This window comes from Dermacentor silvarum, chromosome 10 (assembly GCF_013339745.2).
Source record: "Dermacentor silvarum isolate Dsil-2018 chromosome 10, BIME_Dsil_1.4, whole genome shotgun sequence".
Taxonomy (NCBI): domain Eukaryota; kingdom Metazoa; phylum Arthropoda; class Arachnida; order Ixodida; family Ixodidae; genus Dermacentor; species Dermacentor silvarum.
Genome location: NC_051163.1, coordinates 33,534,868 through 33,560,225, shown reverse-complemented (window position 1 = coordinate 33,560,225; position 25,358 = coordinate 33,534,868). Strand labels below are relative to the sequence as shown.

General features: G+C 47.4%; 2 protein-coding genes across 2 annotated transcripts in view; one reads left to right on the top strand and one right to left on the bottom strand.

Annotated features, from left to right (window-relative positions):
• LOC119431118 (nucleolar protein 6) overlaps positions 1–14,843 on the top strand; it is a 50,239-nt gene extending 35,396 nt beyond the window's left edge. The window contains exons 17-22 of the mRNA XM_037698592.2: positions 487–639; positions 8,346–8,443; positions 10,676–10,890; positions 12,939–13,118; positions 13,727–13,828; positions 14,622–14,843. Coding sequence (XP_037554520.1) covers positions 487–639; positions 8,346–8,443; positions 10,676–10,890; positions 12,939–13,118; positions 13,727–13,828; positions 14,622–14,762 — 889 coding nt within the window. The 3' untranslated portion in view covers positions 14,763–14,843. The remainder of the gene's footprint in view (positions 1–486; positions 640–8,345; positions 8,444–10,675; positions 10,891–12,938; positions 13,119–13,726; positions 13,829–14,621) is intronic.
• Positions 14,844–18,065: 3,222 nt separating this feature from the next.
• Positions 18,066–25,278, bottom strand: LOC119466651 (EARP-interacting protein homolog). The gene is made up of 9 exons (XM_037727169.2): positions 24,969–25,278; positions 24,765–24,848; positions 24,212–24,347; positions 23,415–23,574; positions 21,682–21,778; positions 20,371–20,507; positions 19,794–19,961; positions 18,916–19,074; positions 18,066–18,304 (listed from the first exon to the last, which is right to left on the bottom strand). The coding sequence occupies exons 1-9, from the start codon at positions 25,008–25,010 to the stop codon at positions 18,136–18,138; spliced, it is 1,152 nt and encodes a 383-aa protein (XP_037583097.1). The 5' UTR covers positions 25,011–25,278; the 3' UTR covers positions 18,066–18,135.
• Positions 25,279–25,358: the final 80 nt, after the last annotated feature.

Here is a 25,358-nt window from a genome sequence, read left to right as displayed (position 1 = left end):
AGTACTGGTACATTAGTAAGACGTCGCCGAGTTCAGTGCACTTTCTCGCTATTTGGGCTGTTTGCTGCACAAAAGTTATTGAAACTTGCTGGGTTGACTCTTCAGTTACTTTAATATCCAATGTAGACCTATACTGACAAACAAATTAAATTTTGCACAAGGCCACAGGCTTGCTTGCCGTTCCAGGCTGCATTTCGAATGCAAGAACGCTCGTGTACGTACTCAGATTTAGGCAGGCGTTAAAGAACCCCGGGTTGTCAAAATTAATCCAGAGCTCTTCACTATGGCGTCTTTGATAACCCACTGTTCAGTTTCAGAAAGTTAAAACCTGCAATTTAATTTACATTTCACTGAAACAAGCTTTCTTCAAGTCGACAGTTTCTTGGTGTCTCCTGAAATTGCCTTGGGCGAAGTTTTTACTGTTGTTCACTCCTGCAAATTGACAGGCTCGCAGATGTTCGAGTGGTGTCTGTGCTCATTTTGCAGGCTCCAGCAACAGCACAGCACATTCAGTGCTGCGTGCCGGCTGGCCAAGCGCTGGGTGGCGTCGCACCTGCTCAGCAACCACGTGTCGGACGAATGTGTTGAACTGCTCGCCGCTGCTGCCTACGTCTCCCCTGCGCCCTACGTGGTGCCCAAGTGAGTCGTGGCTCCTAAATTGTGTTTCTGCTATTTACCACAAATGGAATGACCAACGTGCTTTTTTAAGGCCATCGATTATCAGGGGATTACTGAAGCAAGAGGGAACAAGCACTCGTTCCAAAATAATAATAATAATAATAAATAAAAAAAACGCATTGGCAATGGTTATCAGTGTAAGCGAATAGCCCAAACGAACAAACAAATGAATGTGCATGGCAATGAGAGAGAGAGAAAACATTTTCTTTGCCGAGTACGACCATCGACCACTGACCAACCACAAAAACAGTCGAAAAGCCAAAAAAAGAAAAACGTTTCGAGGCCCCTACAGGCCTCTTGTTCACAATAACAACGAAGATGCCCAGTTCTTGCTTATACAGTTGAACCTCGTTGTAATGAAGTCGAATAGGACACGAAAATGCCTTCGTTATATCCAATATTTGTTATAAGCATATATTTGCCACCCACTGATATTCGTGACAAAGTTTTCGTATTTACTTTGTTATTTCATATCCGTGTTCGTTATATCGAGGTTTGACTATATATACCGGAAAGATGATGCAGTGAGTGTGGGGTAGGTGTGTGGTAGGTTGCCTCGTGTCCTGTTAATCACTTGTGGTGTTGACTGGATGTAGAGTGGACTAGCAGTAAGCATGTAGATAAGGATTTTTTTCTGGCGATGATAGTTGCTGCGTCACCGTTGGTGATATGGTGGCTTGTCTTCTCGTGATGCTTGGCCAGCGCATTGGATGACGAGTTTGCCTTTGCCACGTCGTACCGGTGCCTTTTCTTTTGCTTATTGAAGTTGCCAGATTCACCGATGTAGGCTGCGTCACAATCCTTGCTAGCGATCTTGTAAGTGCTGCACCTGGGTAAAGGCCACGCTTAGTGGGGTCCTTTACACGCACTAGCTGGCTGCGATCCCTTCTCGAAGGAGTGTGAGCCACCCGTATATCATGGTTACTAAACATTTTGGCCAGCAGCTTCCTCTTGTTTCACTGTGTGTCCCCCTCGCCAGACGGTTTTCCATTGAACTCTCGATTATCGGGTATTGCTGACATCTGAGGGTAGGTAGCCGCTGCCATTTCAAACCATGCCTTGTACAGTAGAACCCCGCTGTTACGTTTTTCACGGGACCGTAAAAAAAAACGTAAGAGCCGGGAAACGCAAGAGCCAGGAAACAGGAAAAATTGAGAAATGGGAGTAGTGTTGAACTGCACACAATATTATTTTAATTCTTACGTGCGACAGAAAGTAGTTTCGCCCGACAGCCGAAGTATCGATTGCGGTGAGCTATACAAAGTAAGAATAGTAGTTTTATCGTCTGTATAAACTTGTAAACATTCGGTTATTAACTAATTAACAAACATAGTGTCAGCGCCCACAGGCAAACATGAACACATCACACTCGATGAGCGCGGACACGCGCAGTTAAGCGCCGCTGCAGAAGCGAGCGAAGTGACCTTCGACTGAGCGCCGAGAACACGCAGCACGCACAAAGCCACGAGCCGCCGACGCACCTACACTGCGTAGAATCTACCCCCACGCAGATCGCTTTCAAGATAGGGTCCGCGGGACCGCGCGCGCGCCACCGCGCAGTATGATGCCAGAGCATGACGCTGCCCGCTACCCCCCCCCCTCGCTGGTGCCTCGAGCGCAACGGAAGGAGGCGCGCTTCCTCTCTGCTTTTCTTTCGCGCGCGAGACGCGGTCGTCGGCTCCCCTCGCACGCTTTCACTCGCACATTCAGCATACGGCCGCGCGGCGACGTATGCTGTATGTGCGAGTGAAAGCGTGCGAGGGGAGCCGACGACTGCGTCTCGCGCGCGAAAGAAAGCATACGGCGCGCGGCGACGGCGTTATCGCCCTTGGACTTTTTATTGCGATAGCAATTATATGGACACTGCCGTCGGCGTCGCCGTCGCCGTGAGGTTCCGTATAGATAAAATCTTCACCGCGCGCCGTATGCCCGAGCGGAAGCGTGCGGGGACGCGCGCTATCACGGAGAGCGAACGCACTCAATCTCCCACGCGCAAGCAACGAAGCGGGAAGCCAGCGCCGGAGGGAGCGGGGGGGCACCTCTACTGCGCCAACAACCGCGCTCGTCGCTCGACCGCACGGTCTCTTATCTCTCCCACGCGCAAGCAAGGAAGCGGGAAGCCAGCGCCGGAGGGAGCGGGGGGGGGGGGGGGGGGGGGGGGCACTTCTACTGCGTCAACAACCGCGCTCGTCGCTCGACCGCACGGTCTCTTATCTCTCCCACGCGCAAGCAAGGAAGCGGGAAGCCAGCGCCGGAGGGAGCGGGGGGGGGGGGGGGGGGGCACTTTTCCTCTGCCAGCAACCGCGCTCGTCGCTCGCCGCACCGTCTCTTATCTCCACACGGCTCTGACCTTTATGCACTGGCCGCTCAGTTTCCGTTGAAGCGATAGACCGCACGTACAGCGGTGAGCACTGTTAGGGTGAACACGCGAGCGCGTGGCCGACGGCACTATCAGCGCCGCGTAACAGCCATCGTTGGAAACATTGCACATGCGCAGCATGTGCTTTGCGAAACACTCTTTCCACCGCGCGCATCACGTCATCGATACGCTTGTTCATCGTCTGCTAGCCGCATTTTTTGTTCGCTGAGCTGATACCTTCTGCATTTCAAGGTCCATCTGGATTGAAGATTGGCGCGTGAAGGAAAAAAGTGAGTGTAAGAGGAATAATTATTAAACGTTTTATTCAAGAAAATTGCACTTTTGCAATTCAAGTTCAACAAGACCATGAGAACAAATATAAAAACATGAGCAAATCTAATAGCGAGTCATGTGACCACTTACAGCAACGACTGCAGCTATTCTGGACGGTAACGAGTCGTAAAGTGATCGAACATATTCCCGATCGGCTTTCAGCCTTTCCCACTCGTTGCTGACTTGCGCCCACAACTGGTCCGAAGTCGCGGAATAAAGGGGCTTCCTTGCCAAAGAAGCTTTCAGTCGGCCCCACACGTTTTCTATCACATTCAGGTCCGCTCCTTTCGGAGGCCATTCCAGTAGCTGCATGTGCTGCTCCGCCTGGAACTCCTTGACAGCCCGCGCCGTGTGTATCGGTGACCGGTCCTGTTGGAACAGGTAATCACCGTCTGGGAATAAACTGCTCGCATATGGCAACAGCACATTGTTCAAAATGTTGCAGTATTGTTCCGACGATAAGTGTCCACGTATACGTTGCAGGGGCCCTAAACCATATCTTGAAACAGCACCCCACACGTTCACACTCGATCTCCCACTGGCAGAAACACCTTGCACGTTGTCCGGGTCGGTCCTGCGTGGCATTGTGACGTTAACTAAAACAATTGCTTTTCAAAGCAGGAAGTTTGCCTCACCGTGTGCCTGGTAGTCTCCAAACACGCAATCTTTGGTCTTGTCGCGTCGAAAACGTCGACTCATCCGAAAAGATGACGCGACCCCACTCTTCTGATGTCCATGCTTCGTGCAGCTCAGCGAACTGCCGTCGTGCGTCCTTGTTTGCCGCCGTTAGTAGTGGCTTCTGCGCTGCGACGCGACTGCGAAGGCCCGCAGTACGCAGGCGACGTCGAACAGTGGTGTCCGAAACGTCCAAATCCAAGTCCTCGCGTATTGCTGGGGCTGGCAAGAAAGGGTTACGAACAGCAGCTGCAACTATGAGGGCGTCTTCATCGTCTGTGGTAGCTTTAGGGCGGGGCGCGCGGGGTGCATCCTGAATGCGACCTTCATACTTGTAGGCTTGAATTATCCTGTTCACAGTCTTCAGGGGCCTATTAACTAAAGCGCCAATATACCGCTGGGAATAACCTTTCAGGGAAAGATCGACAATTGAGCGCCGTTCATCATCGGGAACCCTAGCCATAATACGATCTGGCGACAGAATGAACGGCTGCGAAAGATGTTTGGTTGTTTTATATACGGCGTTGCATGCACAACAACTTTGAAGGGAACGAATAGACACGCCCCCATAGATATACAAGTTTTTTAACACGAAAGTGTTTTATTCCGGGGTCCACCAAGACTTCACTGACGTATTTCCGTCACGGAAATACGTCATAGAACATAATACAAAGAAAGAAACCAGAAGAAAAAGTTCCACAAACATGCAAAATTTGGGAATCGAACCCACGACCTCTCGGTCCGCGACGATAGATCGCCGAGCGTTTAACCCATTGCGCCACAAACGCATTCGCAGAGAGCTACACAGACGCGCCTTATATATCTAACACTCCTCCGTGTACCCGCGCTCTTGCTCGGGGCGGTGCCGCCGCCTATGACCAGAAAAGAGAAGTACTGCATTATGACACTAAAGCCCGCGGCGATTAGCTAGTGAATGAGTGCTAGACTTTCTCGACATTGAAGTTATACTTGCGGTACGGTTATAATTAGAAATAATGACGCGGCGACACGACGCAGAGTTACTGTGTACTAGTTCAAGTGCAAGTACATGCGGCGAACGCCGCCGCGACGTTGGCATCGCCGTATTGGCAGATGCATATTCAAGTCCCGGCCGCCCGCTTCGAGCTGAATTAGTCTTGTAAAGCTGTAGTTCTAAAGTAGACAGTGCTTTGGAAAAGTGACTGCGCCATAAGTACCCGAGCATGTTATTAGCATTCAGGCCGCTAATCGATGCGACTCAGATATTAATGGATAACCTTGAGTAGTTATTTCGTAGATCGCTTCTCGTTTCGAACGCGTCTAAGCCTAGCGAAAGATATTTATATCCGCATGCCAACGCCATCTATCGGGGAACGTCGGGAGATAAGGCATGACGACAGCATGTGCCTCTGAGGATTAGAAGATTAGATCTGTTGAAATACGCATTATTTTACATTTGTTTACTACAAGAGGCTCATATACAGTTTGCATGAAATCAATAACTAGGCTAGTACTGCACCATAAGAGATATCTAGAAAAGGTAAGCTCACACAACCGGCCAGCCTATTTCACACTTCACAAACTTGAGAAATCACTAAAAACAAATATTGTTTGTCTTCAAACAGCAGATGACAAACCTGAGCGCCGTGCGCTCCCAAAAAGATTTTGAAATGTACTCTCAGAATAAGTTCAGCTTAACATTCAGCTAATCAACAGTGGACGAGCACGGGAAACCTCACCTGAGCACTAAATGTGCAGCAGAAGAATATCCAGAGCACAAAATATGTGGTGTAAAATTTAGCATAACGCCCCCCCCCCCCCCCCCCCCCCCCTACACTTCGTGCTACGAGAGCAATGGGACATTGCAGCTCGAGCTCATCTTGCTGACAGTACGTTTTTGCCGAGCATTTTTTTATGTTCCTTTCTTTACTCTAGCTGAAATCGTCGAACGCAGAGAATGTAAAACGTCAAGCAGCACTGTACGCAATACAAGTACGAGGGCAGCTCAGCATACATATCACTGTCTGAACCTTCGTTCGCCCTGCTTTACGGCACGCCGAACACGATGAGAAAACTTCGCTCGATTTCAGCTTTGCGTTCCATTAAATAGATGGTTATTTGTGTTTCTGTATGTTGTAAACTCGGTGACGGACAACATTAAGTCCACCTGAGCTGTACGAAAATTGTGAGCATGTACTGCCTCATTCACCATTGACAATAAACAATGTAAGCTTACTTGTTTGAAGTGTTTTATTGCCAGTTGAGGCCTCTCGGTCACCTGGCGACATATACAGATATCTGTAGTCATGTTATAGTACAGTACACACGAATACCGCCCCGAAAGCGGTAACAAAACGTCCAAAACCAGCGAGCGAGCAGCGCGACCAGCCCTACGAACCGCTACCGTAGCGGCCATATTGATCACTACGTAATGATGATGATGTTAGTTTCGATTCTGCCACCGCCATCTCTCGGTCGCATACTTTAGTTCACAACGCCACCGCTACGCTTATTTCCGTTGCACTGTGGAAGGTACAGTTTCCCTTCTCTAAGTTTGTATGGGTGTTCTGTGGCTCGACCGCACGGTCTCTTATCTCTCCCACGCGCAAGCAAGGAAGCGGGAAGCCAGCGCCGGAGGGAGCGGGGGGGGGGCACTTTTCCTCTGCCAGCAACCGCGCTCGTCGCTCGCCGCACCGTCTCTTATCTCCACACGGCTCTGACCTTTATGCACTGGCCGCTCAGTTTCCGTTGAAGCGATAGACCGCACGTACCTTCGCCCGCTGCTTGCTGCCAGCGTTTTGACAGTCGTTGTCTGCAGTCATTCAGTGTGATCTGTTCATGTTTGTTTGTGCGCGCTCACACCACGCTTGTTCATTCAGTTAGTAATAGTCGGGCCACATTTTCCAACGCACGCTACACATGTAATGCTGCCCGGATCGGCAGTGCAGCGCTACAGGTGTGTCCCTTCGCACGCGCGCTGCCCACGGGAAGCGCTTCTCATCAACACCACCGTTTCACACGCGCCTTCTCGTGGTCATCGAGTCTCTCTTCATGTCGGTCTACTTACGCCGCAGCACACCTGCTTACTTAATCAGCTCATGTTTACTACAATTCATATTGCTACCAAAGCCGCTCACCTTACATCGTATGACATTGCTGTGTTGCTATCGCATTCATTGCTTCGCCCTTAGGGCGAAACTGTGACATTTTTTTAGGACCACAACGCATCATGGACACCATCTTTATATAGCAAATACGGATATCAAAGGCCATACTTTTGCTGGCGGAAACCGAAAATACGTAATAAATGTCGCCCCCAGCACTTTGGGCGGCCAATGCCATCGTCAAGCAACCAAGCCACGCGACATGAAAAGTTAAAATGGCCGCTCGGGCCGGCGCGGTGTGGCAGTTCGCAACGTATGATGCGGGAACGGTCCCACAGTTGCGACGTAACAGCGGGGTTACCAATGCATTGGGTTCTATGGGAGCTGTGCCGGGACCGGCCGAAAACGACGTAACAGCCGGGAAAACGCAGCACCCGGGAACGTAACAGCGGGGTTCTACTGTATCATGTAAATTATCACTCACCTGTGGCTATGTTTTCCCCGTTGGCTCCTGACAGTGACAGTCAGTGACCGATCTAGACTGCAGCAGCAAACGCGCCCCAGAGGCAACTGCCATGCATCCACCGTTGTCATCACTCCTTCGTCTTCTCGTAGCATTTAAAATAAGCAGCGCACCAGCAGATAAAGGATAAACAAAAAAAAATGAACACATGCCCTTTTTTTTTTTTTTTTTTTTTTTACTATGGTTTACCAACTAGCAGCATGTGCGTGTGTGTTCCTGGTTTTGTTTTCTGCGAGCTAGCCGATCACTGTCGCTCATTTTCCAGGTTGTGTGTATGCGTGCCTGTATTTCGTCATCACTACATCAACCAGTTGCGATTTCCTTCTGATAGTACACTTTGGCAGCATGCTAAGACGTGCAACCCACTGCCACCCTCTGTATGCATTTCAAGCACATGGTTTGTGCAGCGAGTTTTCTTTTCAGCATTCATGCCACGATGCAATTTCTACTCTTCTTGGTTGTTCGATGGCTGACTGTGGCACATTTTGTTTAACACTGAGATGCTGCAAAGCCCGTGTCTTTGTTTTTGAGAGACGTAAGTTAGGATTGTCTCTTTGGCTACTTGTGTTGTCACTGACTAGACTATTTTGAGACCCTTCTTGTTTAGGTTCTTTGTAAAGCTTTTGTGTTTCTGTGAATGGATCAGAGCAGATAGCCAGAGTTCTGAATGTGTGGTGCCTTTGGTCGTTTGCAGCTCGGCAAGACTGGGCTTTCAGCGTTTCCTCGCTCTCCTCGCAAATCATGACTGGGCGAGGCAGCCGCTCATCCTCAACCTGGCCGACAAGTTCACTAGTGAGTGATGAACTGCTGCTTCATTCATTCCACTCGAATATGCAAAGCTATGGTAAAGCAAAGGCAACTTTGCACTGAAGTCAAGAAGTGCATTTGTGGTCATAGTTTTCAAATGGAGATATACCTTGACGATTTATTTTCACTGGATGAAATCTATGCATTGTATAGAATTTAATCTCCCATTTTTGGATATGTCTTTGGTTTATAAAATCTTACTTAGTTGTTTGGCTGTTCGCCTGAAAGCAGAAGAACTGTCGCCTGTTGTGCAAGTTTGGAGCTTCGTATTGTGACTAAGACAGTGTTATAAAATAGCCTACATTGTTCCGTATAGAGAACAGATTGCAAGGAAGCTAAAAAATTTTTCATTTCTACTGCCATTTGCGAGAGCATTGTCAAGTGGCTTCCCATAATTCGCATAACCAAAATTGCCGAAAATTATAAGACCTAGATACTTGCATCTGCAAATCCTTTCGCATATGCATGTAACATTTAGTTATAATTTTCCAAAGAAATCGCTTTCTTTTTTATTTTTAGATTGTAGAATAATCGAGACCGTAAGGGACAATGAAAGAGGCTGCCATCTCTAAAGACCGCCATGTGATGTAATTGCTGCTCCAATGGTTGACCTTTCCATTGTGGCCATGTTTCCTTCTTTTTGCATGAGTTCTTATGGTCACATAACCTAGACTTGATAATCAAGCATCTGGCTTGAGTATTAATGCGGTACCATTTGCTAATGCTAAGAGTGAAAGAATGAACAGTTGAAAGGCAGTAAAGGAAAAGGGAATGCATTGTCATTAAGGACCTTCACGTGGAGGTCTCCAGTCCTAACAGACAGGTTTTGTTTTGCTTTCAATGGCAGTAGCAGCTGTGTAGCTATCAGGAGCTTTGTGCTTCTTCTCGCCACTGTCTTGATAAATAAGTTTAGAGCCATCGAATTGCTGAAGTATGCAGAATTCTTCTTTTTAATTAGTCTGTGCAAATTTTCTGCGTTTTTTAAATGAATCTATACGAGCTGCTTTCTTGAGTAAAATGTTTAGTTCAGAGTACAGTGCATGTTCAATATGTTTTTAATTCTTAGTAATCCTTGTGCATTGCACTAGCTATTCGAAACATGAATCTGTGCTAAATCACGTAACTTTCAATGCTTCTAGTATCTTAAGAAAAAAAAAATACTGGGACAGGCGTGTAGACGATGCGCTCATGCTCTTTGTTAGTGCCCAGGCAATAGAGCCTCTTCAACAGTAGTTTCTGTGGCTTTGTAATGCTGGCAACTACTGTATTTACTCACATAATGAACACACTTTTTTTTCCAGAAAAATATGCGCAAAGTTGGGGGGGGGGGTGTTTATTATAATACAGGGTACAATTCTGAGTGATTTTTTTTTTCCGCGGCCACCTCTAAAAAAGTCGCAGTTTCGCCCGAAAGGCGAATCATTGATTGCGATAGCAAATGCATAGACAGCTATGCGAAGTAAGGATAGTAGTTTTATCTGCCGTATAAACTTGCAAAGTAATTTAAATTAACAGCATGGTTTCAGCGCGCACATGCAAACATGAACCAGTCACACCGATGACTGCGGACACTCGCTGTCGTAATGATGGCGCGAGGAAGCACGGCAGCAACAGCGAGCGAAGTGACCTTCGTGCCGTGTATCGCTTCAACGAAAACTGAGCGGCGATAATGGAGCACGTGCAAACGTATAAGCCGCCGTCGCACCTAGACTCAGCCCCCGACGCAGATTGCTTTCAAGATAGAGCATGCACGCAGCCACGCAATGTGCAGTTGCTGCGCCACCTTCCTCCCTCTCCTCCCACCGGCGCCATGCACGCGACTAAATACGACGCGTTTCCTCCCTCGAACGCAGGAGATAGAGCTGCTATCGTCGGCGCCGACGACAAAGTGTCCGTATGATTGCATCGCAATAAAAGTAGGAGACACACAGAACGATTCAGCATCCGATACAACCGTACCCGCCGGACGCCATATCGGACGCCGAATCGTACTGTGTCTCTCCTACTTCACGGCAGCAAGTTCAGGGTGTGTTTATTACGCAGGAGAAAAAAAAATACTAATTTCGACGACTAAAGTTGGGGGTGCGTTCATTATGCGAGTAAATACAGTAATTAAATATACTGGCTTAGCTCCCCATGATGAAGAGCTTGTGCTGGGGAAGAAGTTGACTCACAAGACGTTGTTACACTGTGCACATATTTGCTGTGGCAACACAGAGGACCAAGTGGCGGAGTTGCACTCTACCTTTGTCAACCAGAGGTCAACGTTGCCCCCGATGTTTATTGCGACTCCTCTGGATGGGCGGCATTCATCGCTGTGGACGCGGCACTCCCCGACAGGACAAATATTGCGACGCCTGACAGCCCTGGCGAGGGAGTCGCTTCGTGTACTGGAGGGGCAAGTCCTGTGTCCCTTCGAAGCTGATGTCAAGGTGAGAATTGGTGATCGTTGTGTTGGGATCGACGACGAGCCTATACTTCGATTACCACTTTTTATTATAAAGCTCCAAACACACTGCACCCAACAGTCCCAGTATTTCCACCTCGTGCTCGGTTCAGCAACCGCACAACACCTGCGCCATCTCTCGGCGTTCCCCCTAACTGCTCAGAGGTCTTCTGGCACTGCCACTCCCTCCTCTCAGTTGATTAGCACTCGATTAGCCAATCGATATTATGTCCCCAATGTGTTCACCTTTGCTATAGGCAACACCGTAGCGCCATGATGCAAACTGATTTTTTACCTACTGGTTTTCATTGCCTTCATCCTCCCCTGCCTATCTTTAAGCCCACTGCAAGACGGAAGCCTCTGTCAAACGTCCCACTGTAAGCAGAGTCCTCCCTGCACCTGCAGATTTTCTTATGTGAACGCTCCATCTAGTCACCCTGCTGCCTTATGTTGCATTGCTCTTTCCTTGGCATCCGCTCTGTCAAGCGAATATCACCCCCCTGCATTTGATCTCATACTCACACTGCCTGTATGGGCTTATAAGCACTGAAACATAGGTGTCTGTGTTTTGACTAGAGGTGTGTGAATATTCGATTTGAATCGGTTAGTATTCGATTCGAAAGACACATTTACTACTCGAAATATTCGAACCCCCTAAAATGACTTCCATTGTCAGGTCAAGTCGGCTTCGCCGCAGTACAGCTCGTTATGCGGTGAAGCATACTTGCCGTGCTGTGAAGCATAATAAAACTAAGAAGGGGGCACTGTCACGGGGGCCTCTTCTGGTGTGTATGGCTACTCAACACTATCAGCTCAAGTACCCACACAGTGCTGCCTCTTCATGCATCTAGAAAACACTAGTCGCCAGGTGGACACCTCTGTATCTGCTACTGACCTGTCTTAAGTGCCTAAAAACATAATTTCTAAAGGAGAAATTTGAACAAGTAGCATGCTTGGCAGTGTTTTGACATCTCGTTCCAAAGTAGTTGAGGGTGCTTGAGTAATGGCGAACGGGATTAAAAACCTGGCTTTAGTAGAAGCAAGGAACATTTCAACACCACAGAACTCAGATATGTCCTCAACAACGAAAACTTCTGAAGAGGCTCCTTCCACGTCAGCACTGTGGAAAGACTGATAAGCTCATCAACCGGCAGCAATTTTCACTTGCTTGTGGCAGTAATTTTCACTGGTTGGTGTAAGTATGGCGCCCACTATTGACTCAGCTTGCGAGATACCTGCCGATACCAGACACTAGTGTGTACAGTGACCAGCTCTTTTCGGTGTCTGAAGGAATTGTGACACGTAGTAGGGGTCTTGCACAGATGTGTCATGCAGTTATTATACTGTCAAGCAAAAGTGTGGTACTAAATAATTTTGTTGACCACAAAGCGTAATTTTCGTGTACGTTAGTTGCTGTGCAATAAACTTTTTTTATTTTTTTCCACGTAACTCTAGGTGGTGAAAAAAAAATTGCATTTTTGCAAAACCAATAGTGTTCATACACAAAAAATTTTCCAAAAATATTCGATTCGATTGGCACTTGGTTTTTATTGTTCGAATTCGCTTCGAAACTGAAAATTCAATGCGAAGGTAGGGAATCAGGCCCATGACCTCATGTTTTCAAGCAGAGTCTCATTCTACCGTTACTATATTACTGCTAGCACTTCCCCGCAACAGTGCACATCTGGTAAACGACATACAGGCAATGACAGATGGCATCGGTAGTGCTTGCAGCAGAATGGTAGCACTATGGCTAAAACGCCACTCTGTTGAGTGACTAGTGCAGGTGCCCATTCTGCACCCTACTCTTAGCATTGGCATGGTCAAGATTTTATTTTGAGATATGTCTTCCAGCACACCTTCATCTTACGCAGGCGTACGGTGATCTTAGTAGCGTTTCAGAGAGACTCCTGAGTTTGAAACCTGTTAAAACGCTACAGATTTTGTCCTAATAATTTCGGTGGCCACCAAACAGAGCTATTTTTCTGCGTTGAGATAGTGCGTGCTTTTAATTCGTTCGAATCTCGTGCGCAGCAAATTTTCCGGCCACCTCTCGACCCGTATGACGTGATCATCCACCTGGACGAGAAGCGAGTGCCCACCTCTCACATGGCTGTTGACTGCACCTTCAAGACTGCCCTGAGGCCATTCAAGGGCGATGTCCTACCAGTAGTCGCTTTTGACATTGTGTCACGCTACATACGGGCTCTCGAGGTACAGTGCTAGCTAACACTCTTCTACTGCCAGTGCAACTCTCAGTACATGTTGTGAGCCATGTACAATAGGCCAGAATGGTTTACGGTTCAGAGGTTTCAAGAGACAAATGAGAATTTCTGCTCTGCTAAGGCATAATGCTCCTAATTTGATAAAAAATAAATTGTGCAGTTTGTAACAACCACTATAGATTGAAACTTTGAATTCATGGCTATGTGCCCAGGCTCAGCAGATGAGATTTTTTTTTTTTTTTACAAATTTCATGTCCCGTAAATTTTTGTGGCCAGTTGTGCAACACATCTGCGTGCTGTGAGAAGTGAGCATGTCCCGAGGAATTTTTGCATGTAGAGAATTAACTGTCACGTTAGCAGTGTTACTTTCGATTTCACAAAAGGATAGTTTAACTGAAGCACAAAGGTGCAGTGTCATCTCTAGTGTGTGGATTATTGCAGTGGTTTCTGCGTCACTGGCCCCAGTGGCAAACAGGCTGCTTCATAGTACGGAGCCATGTGCATTGTGGTACAAGTCACGAGCCCATATGTTCGACTTATGAAGTGAATGCGATAGAGTATCGCAGATATAAGAGCAATTGGTGCATTGATTTCCAGGATGCATATGGACAACTGGCCCTCTTTTTCTACGACCGCTACGGGGGCAACCTAGTGGCCGTCCTATGGAAGCCAAATGCCTTTGTACCACAGCCACTGAAGGTAAGCTGTTCTTACCACCATAGTCACTGAAGGATTAACAAGTAATAATTAACAATTTGTGGTCACGCGTTGGTGGCCTTCTGACAAGCAAGAAATATTGGTTCCAGTCAAATGTTGGGAAGCGCCCGACACATGCCCGTGCTAGATTTTCCTTTGTTTTTGTTGTGGCATGTTTTCAGAAACTTGTTCAATTATTGATAATTGTACTTCACGGCATATCCATAGAAGGAGAGCACATTTTAGAGGCACACATAAAGGTGTATGCGTTTCTTCTTCGTCTGCACAGCACCGAAGGTGGTGTTCTCGTCGCTTGCGTATTATGAAGAGAGCACACGCGCGTGAGTTTATTGAATATGATATTTTATTTCTGAGGAGGAATACGTTCCGCTTCAGACAGCCAGCAAACATCTTAGTCTGCAAGCAGTGAAGAAATAATGATTTAAACCCTTTATAAAACAGTTCCTGTTTTGGCCACCCACTGTGCGACGCTGGCGGTAAACTGTACGAGAGCCTCAGGAACAAAGAAAATTTTCTGAAATAATTCACTTACTACGCATTTCTTCTCACGAGAGCTCTTCCTGCTTGTTGTCCAAAGTGCATGAGACATCTGACCAGAATGACTGCAAGGAGTTAATCCCTGCTCCTTCGCCCCCTATGTAATGTCCATTCATAGCGGTACATGCATAAATGAATAAAATATGCGCAACAGGAAATGCCTTGTCGGTGCTTCTTATCCTGTTCTCTGAGTCTTCTGCAGAAGATGCATACCAATTAAATATTTTGGCAAATGCAGGTGTCCCATATTGGAGGCTACATGCTCAAGGGTAACGACATGATGGTACCCAATGTGGAGGCCATCTTGGAGGACTTCAGCATCCTGGGAAAGGGCCTGGTAGAGTCCGTTGAGACAAGGACCACGAAGTGGACCATCTAGGCGGCACTGTGCATAGGAATTATTTGTATTTTTAATTATCAAACACAGCACTATGTAAATAAATCAATTCTGTGCAACAAAGCTTCGTGTTGCTGCTTCCATCATAGCAGAATCACAATCAAACTATCGAGTTTAACACCCCAGAGCAAGACATGCGTTCTGAGGAATGCTGTTGTGGGAGGCTTGAAATTATTTTGACCATCTGGGGTTCTTTTAACCCCAGGTGGTCACCCTCGCCATTTGACGAAGAAAAGAAACGGTAAGCTAAGTGTCGACACTAAGGCTGACAAGGTCGACGTACATGGTGGTTTAAATGACTTGACGATGAAATATTGATTATATGTCTAATTATGTGTGTTTTTCATATCTTAACCACAACGAGCGCGCCCATCTCATTGCGAGACAACTTACCCGCCACGACGCGATCACCCAGAGGGCAGCCGCCGCCGTTGTGTGCGGCGCCCCAGCGGAGGAGTTACCAACACAACCCAAATCACGGCGGACTGGAGCTGGGCGCCACGGGGACGCCGACCGCGATATCGAGGAGTTTCCGGCCTCGTACCGAGAGGTTCTTGGTCACAACAGGAAAGAACGTAAGAAATATCCACAACCCCACGGACGGCTGGACAGGTCCTAGGCAGTCGACCTGAGGCATTTGCAGACGGGCACTTTCACCAACCCCTACCACCTGCACCGCCTGTGGCCCACGTTGCACCCGTCGCCCGGCTGCGAGCACGAACGGGCTGATATGGCCCGTATGCTTTGGGAATGCCAACGCCATGGGGAAGAAGGACCAAGAGGAAGGGGGAAAACAACAGCAGGACCCTCTGAAGCGGGGCGCCTCGCTGAGAGATGGCAAGCCGCCCTCCTCAGCGGGCCAGGGCCATTGCCGAGGATCTCGGAAGATTTTTCTCCGGCGATGGACCCCTGGCAGCCTAGCCCCGGGCACCAACAGCCATAACCGTTGGACAAATAAAGTTTATTCCTATCCTATCCTTCATATCTTAATTCACGTGCAATTACGTCGACCCTCATCAGGTCTCCTTGGCCGCCCTGCAACGTAGGAGATGCCTGTATTCTTCAGAAGTTTCAGCAGCCACACATCTGTGTTGGTTGAATCTGTTCTGCTCCAGGGCCTCCAAATGCTGATTGATGTCCTGCCGCTCCTGGTGGGCAGGATACAAGTCGCGCATTTGGCCAAGACTGGCTTCCCGAGGTTTGGCTGACCTCTTGGCGTGGCCGGCACATGCTTTTGTGAGACGAGCTTCACACGCATCGAGCTTGTCGACTGTTCCACTGCCAAACTCGGGCACTCCTTGCCATCTGGTGGAGGGCGCGGCAGTTAGGTTAGATGGCACTTCACGGTGGCACAGCAGGGGGGGGGGGGCTGTTCTGTAAGAGTCCACCTAGTGGACTGTCCATTTCGGCTGTCGTCGACTGGCTCCAGCTGCACGAGGGAGAAAGAGACTGGCTGGTTCCTTCTCACTTGTGCAGCTGGAGCCAATTAACGACAATGGACAGTCCACTAGGTAGGCTCTTACAGAATATGCCCTCAGAAGGCAACAGCGACACAGGTTCGCATCTCACCTTGTTTACGGCTAATTAAACTCGTATTGCTCGCTACTGCTAAGAGTTCTCGGCATGATGAGGTATCATTTAATACTAGTACTTTCTTGTTCATAAACCTACAAGTCACCTAACCCCTAATTTTTTGGAGCGCAGCTCTTAGGCACCTGTTCCTGTGGCGAGCGTCTGCATCGTAACCGAGCGAATGAGCAGAGCAAAGGATGACAGTGAATGCAGAGCGCAGCGGGAGATGAAAGATGGCTATAGCAAAAAAGCGCAAGGGGAGAACAGCGGGGGAGAAGGTATGGCGAAAGTGTGAGAAGAAAAGCGTAGTGTCGTGCAAAACGGACTCTGCGGCGACGATGGCTACGAGATGGCGCCAGAGTAGTGTGCGTCGTATTTATGGAAACAAAGCGTTGCATGAGCAGAGGTCTGTCTGTGGCGGCTGTTTGGAATGTGCTGCACGAGGCATTGTTCGCGCCAGCCAATATATCGCGAAATGAAAGCACGTATAGAGCTGTGCTCAAATTTCGCATCATAATCATCGGTGCATTTTGTAGCGTTAGCTACACTGGCCTAGCCAAGCCCGTTTCGCGCGGCACATCAAGAGCCGTGCTGCACATGCGCAAGGATCAGTGATGTCACACGGCTTGCGCACCGGAGCCACCGGAGCCGGCACCTCTCGTGCACTCCGCCGCCGCCGCACGCGACTCACCACCGCCGGTCTGCGCATTCCAGAGGAGTGACGTCGTAGCCGTGGTAGACGCACTGGCGCCGGCGCGCGCTCGCTGTGCAGTCGCCGTCTGACACTGCGCTGGAGCCGCTGCGCTTCTGACTGGCGTTTGCCAGTGTGGTATAGCCATGGAGAAGGAGAGCGTTAATGCTGCTCAACAGCGCAGAAGAACGGAGAAGCTTGACTCATTGGATCCCGAAGTAGTTGCCTGGCAATTAGCGGTAGAGACGGCAGCGTGTTACTTCACTGATCACCGAGCAGTCTTTGTGGCAATAGAGAAGCAACGTGACGTTGAGCAAAAATAAATGTACATGTGCCACATAATACGTATACCGTGTGTGTGTCATTGGAGCAGCAGTTAGCATGACAATCAAGCTAATCCTTGACAATCTAGACAACCAGGAAAGCTAAGAATAATCAGCTGAACCTTTGCTAACGCTACGTATATCCTGGCATAGCCGAGCTAAGCCACTGCAACTTTTTTTTTATAGAGGTGGTTACAAGATAACCAGATACACCAAATCCATCTGAAATCAGCTGAAAAGACCTTGTCTTCGAAAGCGAAACTTTGCACACCACTACCCCGGGAATTGAATTTGTGCCCCTGTGGCATTGTTAAGTTGGGCGTTTGGCAAGCTGACCACTGTGTTACCACACACTTATGACACACGCTGGGGACTTTGACATATGAATTTGCAGCGCTGGCAAAACAGGAACACAACACGAAAAAGATGGGGCTCAACGCTGTAAATATGTCTAAATAGAAAATACCCAAACCAGTTATCCCAGACTTGTCAATTCATGTGGGGTTTTGTGCATTTTAACAAAGTTGTTCTTCGGCAGACAGTGGTGTCAGGTGCAAGAGCCGCCCGCTGCTGTTGCAGCAGACGAGTTGGAAACCAGAAAAATTGCTTCAGTCTGCCGATTTTTTTCTTTTCTAGGAAAATCCAGCTATGCCTTACACAAGGTCCAAAGGTGTCACCCATTCAGCACACAACCCGGTGTGGCAAACCATAAAAATTCTTACATTTATTGCGAACATCCAAACGAAAAAGAGAGGAATGTTGGGCGCTGTCAGAGAAGGATTCTGTACTTCTCGGTGCGCGGAACTCGGTTGAGTACTAGCCGCCCGTCGTAGCTGAGAGAAGCGAAGAGCCAAGGATCGGCCGCCGACCAGTGCACGGCGTAGACGCTGTCCTCATGCTCCTCGTACGTGGCTATCACGCCATCTTTTTCGCATTTCCTGCAAATAGGATGTTCATGTAAATGAGCTCTTGAAATTGTGTTGTGTTAAGTGGATGTCGAAATAACCCTGTGTCACGCAAAGATATCGGCCAAAGAAAAAAAAAAAGCTTACTTGCCCCTTACAACGTGGTGTGATAACGCTTTCTTATGTGCGAAATGGTACACACGCAAAATGGATTTGAGTTACACGAGCTTCACATCAAAAAGGAATGTTATTCTTGTCCCATGACCCCATCCTGTACCTACAAATTTCCTAATCGCATCACACGGATCTAATCTCTTAACGCCCTTGGCTGCCTTAATTCGTTGCATTGATAAACCGCTGGTTATCTACGACGTGCCCAACTCCAATTTGCTATCTAATCTATGCTACCTTCGTCTCTACCTCTGAACTCTATGCCTATAAATTTTTTGCCCTAACACTTGTTGCACAGTCCTTCGTTTTCTTTCGGGTCTCTGTTATCCTGCAAGTTCCAAACCCCACGGGTTAGTACTGGAAGATTGCATTGGTTGTGTAGTTCACTTTGTGATGGCCATTTCTCAGTCGATCTGTTGCTGCAAGATGTTTGCATACCAAGAACTGTACACAAGTAAGAAACACGGCCTCACTTTTCCTTGTGCTCATCGCCGCCCTCCTCTTCGTCGTCCACGAGGTGGCCAAAGGGCTCGGACGACACGGATGCGACGCGCGACAGGATTACCCGTGAGTCGCTGCTCGAAGTCAGCACGAGCTGGTCGTGAAAGTGGTTGTACCGCACGCTCCAGACCCTGAAAAAACAGGAAGTGCATCCGTTAGAATAGTAGGACTTTGAGTAAGCAGTGAGGCACACCTTCACTGATGATATCCTCTGCATTGCTTTTTTACTTCGGACTGCCTGTGGTGTCCGAGCATGACTTGAATGTTGAAGTGTCAACTAATACGGCAGTTTCAACTAGTTCTCAGAAACTAAAAAAAAAAAAAAGAACATGTTTAACATGCTCAAGTGCATGCAACAATGTTCAAATTTTCACCAAAACAGCCTGACACCGCTACTGGCGCTAACCAAAGCTTCAGAATTGTTCTGGACAGTCACCCGCTTTCATAGCTGCTTTTTGCTGAAGGGTCGTGCAACTTTGTGGGAATATGGTGCATTTGTTATGTAAAATCTATCTCGTGGTATGGCTTCAAAACAAAGCAATTTTATTTATTTGGGACTTCATGGCAATATGAAAATGTTTTTTTTTTTCCTTCTCGTGCTGGGAATACACATGCCGATATTTTACTCTTCATTTTTTAGCAGAAGCCCAACATTTCATGCTAACGAGCCAGAAGGCCATGATCCTTTGGGAATACGGCAAATGGGTGTTGCCTTCTGCTGGAATTGACATGCTACTAGGCGTGCTGCAGCAGCTGACAAGAGCCAGTAGTTCCGCATTAACAGCTTGAGTAGCACGTGTACTGATAAGGTCGTAAGGACAGAGGCATTTTCTCTGCCGTTTTTTCTTACCAGTGGGAGTGGTCACTCAGTGTGACCGCCGGCGCAGTGGGATTCCGGACATCCCAGAACTTGGCCAGGCAGTCGTCTCCACAGCTGGCGAGGAAGTACTGACGGTTTGGGTTGAAGTCTAGCTCCCGAACAACCTGTCCATGAGCCCCTTCGATCTGCCACACTTGCCTGCAGGGTTGTTTGCAACAATGTGCCAGCATCAACTGACGCTGTTTGTGTTGAATTGTTTCCTGCGACAACCTTGCATTCCTATAACCACTAACCGACTCCGGTTTGGCTTAACTTTTCCTTTCAAAGACTGTTGCTTCTTGACGAAGTAACGTGGTTTTCTTCAATCAACTCTTTAACTGAGCATATCCAAGTGCGGTTGTATGTGTGAAAGCACAGCTTGCTCTTTGAAATACGTTTAGCAGAGAGTTGTCGGAAAACTTGCAGTGCATACTTGTCTATGTAGACAAACCATACAAGGACCTAGATTTGCTGCTTTGTTGAAATGTTGGCAATGCAATCACAAACTAAGTTTTAGAATGGTACACACAATTTAGGTGTACAACATAAAACAAGGCAGTTCACTTACTGCATGGAGCGCAAATCGAAAGCCTTGATTCCGGTGTCCACGGCTGCGGCCACAAGGGTGCAGCTCTGGTGGGGATTCCAGGCAGCACAGGTGAGCTTGGGGTTGCCCTTGAGCTCCACTGTGATGCACCCGGTCAGCTGGAGGGAACAGTGCACTTGATAACATCACTGCATAGAGGAACTGAATCTGCGTGCAGCCGACTCTTTAATCATAGTGAATAGTGCAAGCAGGTGTGGTATTCTCGGCTGATCGCTTTCGGGGATGCTTTCACTTTTGCGAGATTTTGCATGGCCAGACGCATTGGCATCCACAGGCGACCAGGTTCCCGGCACTGTGACAAGAATGCTGTCGCTTGTTGAGACTGATGTGTCTGGCGCTAGTTGCAAGAAATCTGGCGAAAGTGAAGGTAACCCTGAAAGTGATCACCCGAGAATACGGCCCCGAATAGGCAGAAAAAGAGGAGATGGAACAGCGCTTGTCCTTTGTCTTTTTTTTTTCTTCCCCGTTTACACTACCTGCCATGAATGTGCATCAGACTTGCTCACTTTTCTATCCTGCACCAGTTGTTTCCTGAAGTCAAGCAGTTTCAGTGCTGCTCGAAGGAGCCGCCAATATGAAACTGCATCCAAACTATTCTGTCATGTACCATTTCCAGATAAACACTGATGCACTCAACCATGCATCTGAGTAACACGAGCACAGCTTAATATATCACCCCTCGCGCTGTGCTAGTGATGAACAGTGGTTGATATGTCGCTGGACCGTTTCGACAAGGGAATTTGTCTTTGCCATGGCAGCAACTTCTTTTCTTGGCAGAACATCGCTCAATAGATGGAACCACAGAATATAAAGTCCTCTAGACAAGCTTCCTTTTACTAGCTGGAATGCTTTGTGCCGCTGTACGCTTTTTCTTTCAGTTCCTATTCCTCTCTGATGTACTGAATTGCGCTTTTGCTATTTGCACAGCAGCACCTCCTGCTATTGAGAGCTCAGCTTTCCTGCAAAGTTTAGTGGTCTAGTGGCTGAGCTGCTGCATTTTCATGTGTGAATGTAGGGAAGTGGTCAACGGTAGGCCACCTTGTGTTTATCAGGGCCCTGATGACAAGTTTTCCTCGTCGAAACATTCTATAGCGCAATTATGCGAGACAAAAGAAAACATATGCACAAAAGTGTGCTGTTCATAATCACCATGAATAATTCAGACAGAGGTCTGTTTTCACAACATTTGTGTAACATATCTATGGATGACAAATGCTTGTCCAGCTGAGCTGACCCACCCTGTCCCACAGAAACGAGAGAAGTGGTTTGTACCGAAGCTGATGAGCCTGCCGATGCGAGGTCGAACATGAGGAGATTGTTGTTGACCAGAGAGACCAACTTGCGGCCCTCCGTGGGCTCCCATAACACCCTGCACGAAGGAGATGGCACTCGCATGAATGGCAACGCACCTTTCGGGAAGTAAGCCTGAGCCAAGCATTCTAGACATTTTGGAACTAGGGACACAACATCAAAAAAAGAAAAAAAGTATGGGCGTGGTCTTTTTTGTCATTGTGTTGTGCTGCCGTTCACAAAATTAATCGCATTTTGCGTTTTGATAAAAGTGATGTGCAAGAAAATGTCCAAAGTGACCATGTTCTGTCCCTTTTGTGCATTTCGCAGATGGCTAGTTGATGTAAATTATAGTAGGGAGAGAATTTTCCTGATCCATGAAAGTGTATTTCATTGCACAATGGTACTCGGTGCATTGAGACTTTGGTACAGTGGGACTTCACAAAATAGTGAATCTTGTAGAAACCTGTGTGCCAAAATGATGCTTCTAAGAATGAGATTATTATTTGCCCATAACCTTTATTACAGCAGCAGCGCTGTAGTGCAGAAAAATTAGAATGAGGAAAAAGCGCTACCGTTTAATTTCAATAGGAAATTTCTAATGCCAATTGAATAGTCTGTGCTTAATGCAAATTTGATAACTTACTGTTCAATGTTATTTAACATTCATTTCTGTTCGAATTACAAGCCATTGTGACATTTACTGGAATTTTGAGGGAGAGAGAGACTGATAAAAGTGAGAACTGCTCAGAATGATTTGCTGCAGGATAAGCACCGTTATTGTGCAGTGGCAGCAGTTTTTTAATGAATTTGTGGGCAAAATAACTTCTGCTCATAATTTCCAGTCATTCATAAAAATGCCCGACTTTCAGGCAGTCTGAAATACAAATTTGTCATCTTGCCTTCAACAAACACAACACAGTACATGCATCTCGTGATTTGGTGTTCCCATGTTTCATCACTGTCACTGGCATGGTATGCACCAGCCAACTGATATCAGTTGTTTCTCATTTACAAGTTCCTCAGTTGACCGGAAATCCGGTGGCGAATCCCCGGCAAACATTACATTTCGCTTCGTTTAGAAATGAGCACATGCGCGCACAACATTTGATTCAATATCCAGTGGTAATTTTTCTTGCTTATTCGTATCTAATTCAGAGATTCAACCATTCAGACACACCCATTTAATACTAAATGATTTACTATGGTTTCACGCGTAGCAAGTCACACTATGAAGACTAGAGACCTCTTACTGCTCACATTCGCAACCAAAAAATAGTGAGCCATATATGAAAGACAGTTATGTAGGCATGCGCCATGTAATTTGATGTAAAAGTAAGTCTCTAGCGTCGCAAAATATGACGCATTCGTTGCATGAAAGTCGTAGGAGATCTGAACCTATTAATCACCAAACAAGCGGAGTGATATGTCTCTGCAAACGCTGGTCACAGTGCATCACCTGCGCTTGTTACTGAAACATAATACGTCGGCTACTATAAGCACAAATATGCCCAAGTAATTGTGTGATTTGACGTAAACTTGCGTCCATCAGTTGTAATTGTAATATAAGACGTAGTTATTTCGTAGGAAATGCTGCATGTCGAGAACAACCGCACTAAGAAATGTGCAATATGAGACTTCTATGGTCGCACTTAGTTGCTTAGCTCGAAATGCTATGCATGACAAGAATACCAATCAATGGCTGGAGCACATACCTGGGCACTTCGGTGCCATACTTCAGGGTGTCAAGGTGGGTGACCTTTCCGAGTCGTGGCAGTGACGCTAGTCCGTCGTCGGGAGGCGAAAGGTCACCAACGGATGGCACCTCCGGCAGCTTCCAGATGGCAGCCTGCATCTCGCATTTCCCAGCTTTGGCTGCGCAGAGCAAACGGTATTGACAAGATGCTTGGGGAAACTGAGCAGCGGAGAGAGACAACATACACGAGAAACTGTGGTGTCAACTCTATGTAAGCTATGGCTGAAAACACAGACACTACGTGAGAAAACAATTCAAGGATTTGGATTACCTAGTTCAGTCACTAATTATCCTTACTCGCACATAGCATGTACCTCGATATAATGAACACAGATATAACAAATTATTGGGTATAACAGAGTAAATTTGAAGTGTTTCTTTTCGATATTAGCATGTAATTAGTATATGCTTATAATGGATTTCCGAACATACTTCAGGTACATATAACAGAGGTATTTTTGTGTGGGATGCGACTGTTGAGGTTTGACTGTACCATGAATTGACTAAGAGGACCACAGTTAAGACTTGGTCAAGTCAAGGGCTGCTTAGTGTCGCCAGTGAAGTACTTGCACTCTTTCTTTCGCCTTTTGTTTTCATGCAGGGCACTTCATAAACTGTTAATTCACAATGCAATTGCCTTCTAAAGATTTTCCATTCTTCAAGATTCCAGCGTTCTCAACACCAAAGCTTAGATTGTGAGTGTCACAAGGCCAAGGCAAGAAGCATGACCAAAGGAAACAGGGGCTCGATGCTCACTGATTTCATTGTAGCAGGAAGAGAAGAGGGTTCTGTCCGTAGGTGAGCAGGCCAGATGCCAGAGCTCGCCAGCGCTGTGGATGTAGACTGCCTTGTTCAACGAGTTGGTCTCTTCGTTGTAGACCAGAACGTGGATCTGATGGAAGCAATACACGACAAGAGCTCAGCACAGACGTATGCACAGGGTGGATCATGTCGCTGCGGTTTGTATACCAGATCGATGATCGAATGTTGGCATTGATATTGTAATGTAATGAGCTCAAAGAGAGTATACCCAACAAGGCGTTAACTGATTATGTACGTGTTATGATGTATTATATATTCATTGCAGAATGACCAAAAACGAGCTTTTCCGCAGTGTGTGTCGGCAAATAAAGACGACAAAATGTCCAGTGTGGTATGTTGAACAACAACCCTGGCCAGTTCCCAGAGTGGGTACGCGCCACTGATAGGAGGTACTACAACAATTACGGTAACAACATGCCGCGCTGTGTAGTTAATTAGTTCCATTATAGAAGCTGCGGTCCGGCGCTGACGCGCCACGAAAACCAACCTGGTTGTCGCACTTGAGCGACTGAGTGCCCACGAGGAAACAGACTGTCTCAGTCTCGGCGGCCAAGGCTGCCAGGGATCGGGACTGCAAAAGAAACGAATCTGTCGTCGAAACGCATTCACACACACGGCACTGCAGTCTCATTTGAGCCGATTGTCAAGGCTGCTACACCGGCACCTCTGCCAATCGCTTGTAGCAACATACCTGAAGTTCCAGCCCGTAGATGACAGCAGCTTCGTCTTCCATCTCTGTGATGCTACGCACACTACCTAACGATTCAGGCAGCTGTCACGATATTCTTGCAGCTGCCTTCAAAACACATCGCACTGTCGTCACCGGCGTTGCGGGAATCCGATGCGCGATCAATTAAGGATACTTAGTTTGCAAGTTACGTAGAATTATTATTTTCTAGACGTTATTGTGTTATGAACTGGGCGCTTAAAGCCTTAAAGCATTACTGAGCTTTGAATGCGTCAGTCAAGCGCCAAACAAGCCTCGAGCAGCTAGCAGACAGCACGAGCCGGCCGTTTTCGGAATGAAAGTATGCTATTTCGACGTGGGACGTGAAAACAGTGATACGACAATTTTGAAGGG

What these genes read in the sequence shown, in the direction of transcription:
- LOC119466651 (XM_037727169.2), bottom strand. Translation starts at nt 25,010, where the DNA reads ATGGAAGACGAAGCTGCTGTCATCTACGGGCTGGAACTTCAG. An exon ending in TTCGATTTGCGCTCCATGCA is followed by an intron (nt 19,962 to 20,370) that starts GTAAGTGAACTG and finishes ACAACCCTGCAG; the next exon opens with GCAAGTGTGGCAGATCGAAG. An exon ending in GGCGATGAGCACAAGGAAAA is followed by an intron (nt 18,305 to 18,915) that starts GTGAGGCCGTGT and finishes TCCTATTTGCAG; the next exon opens with GAAATGCGAAAAAGATGGCG.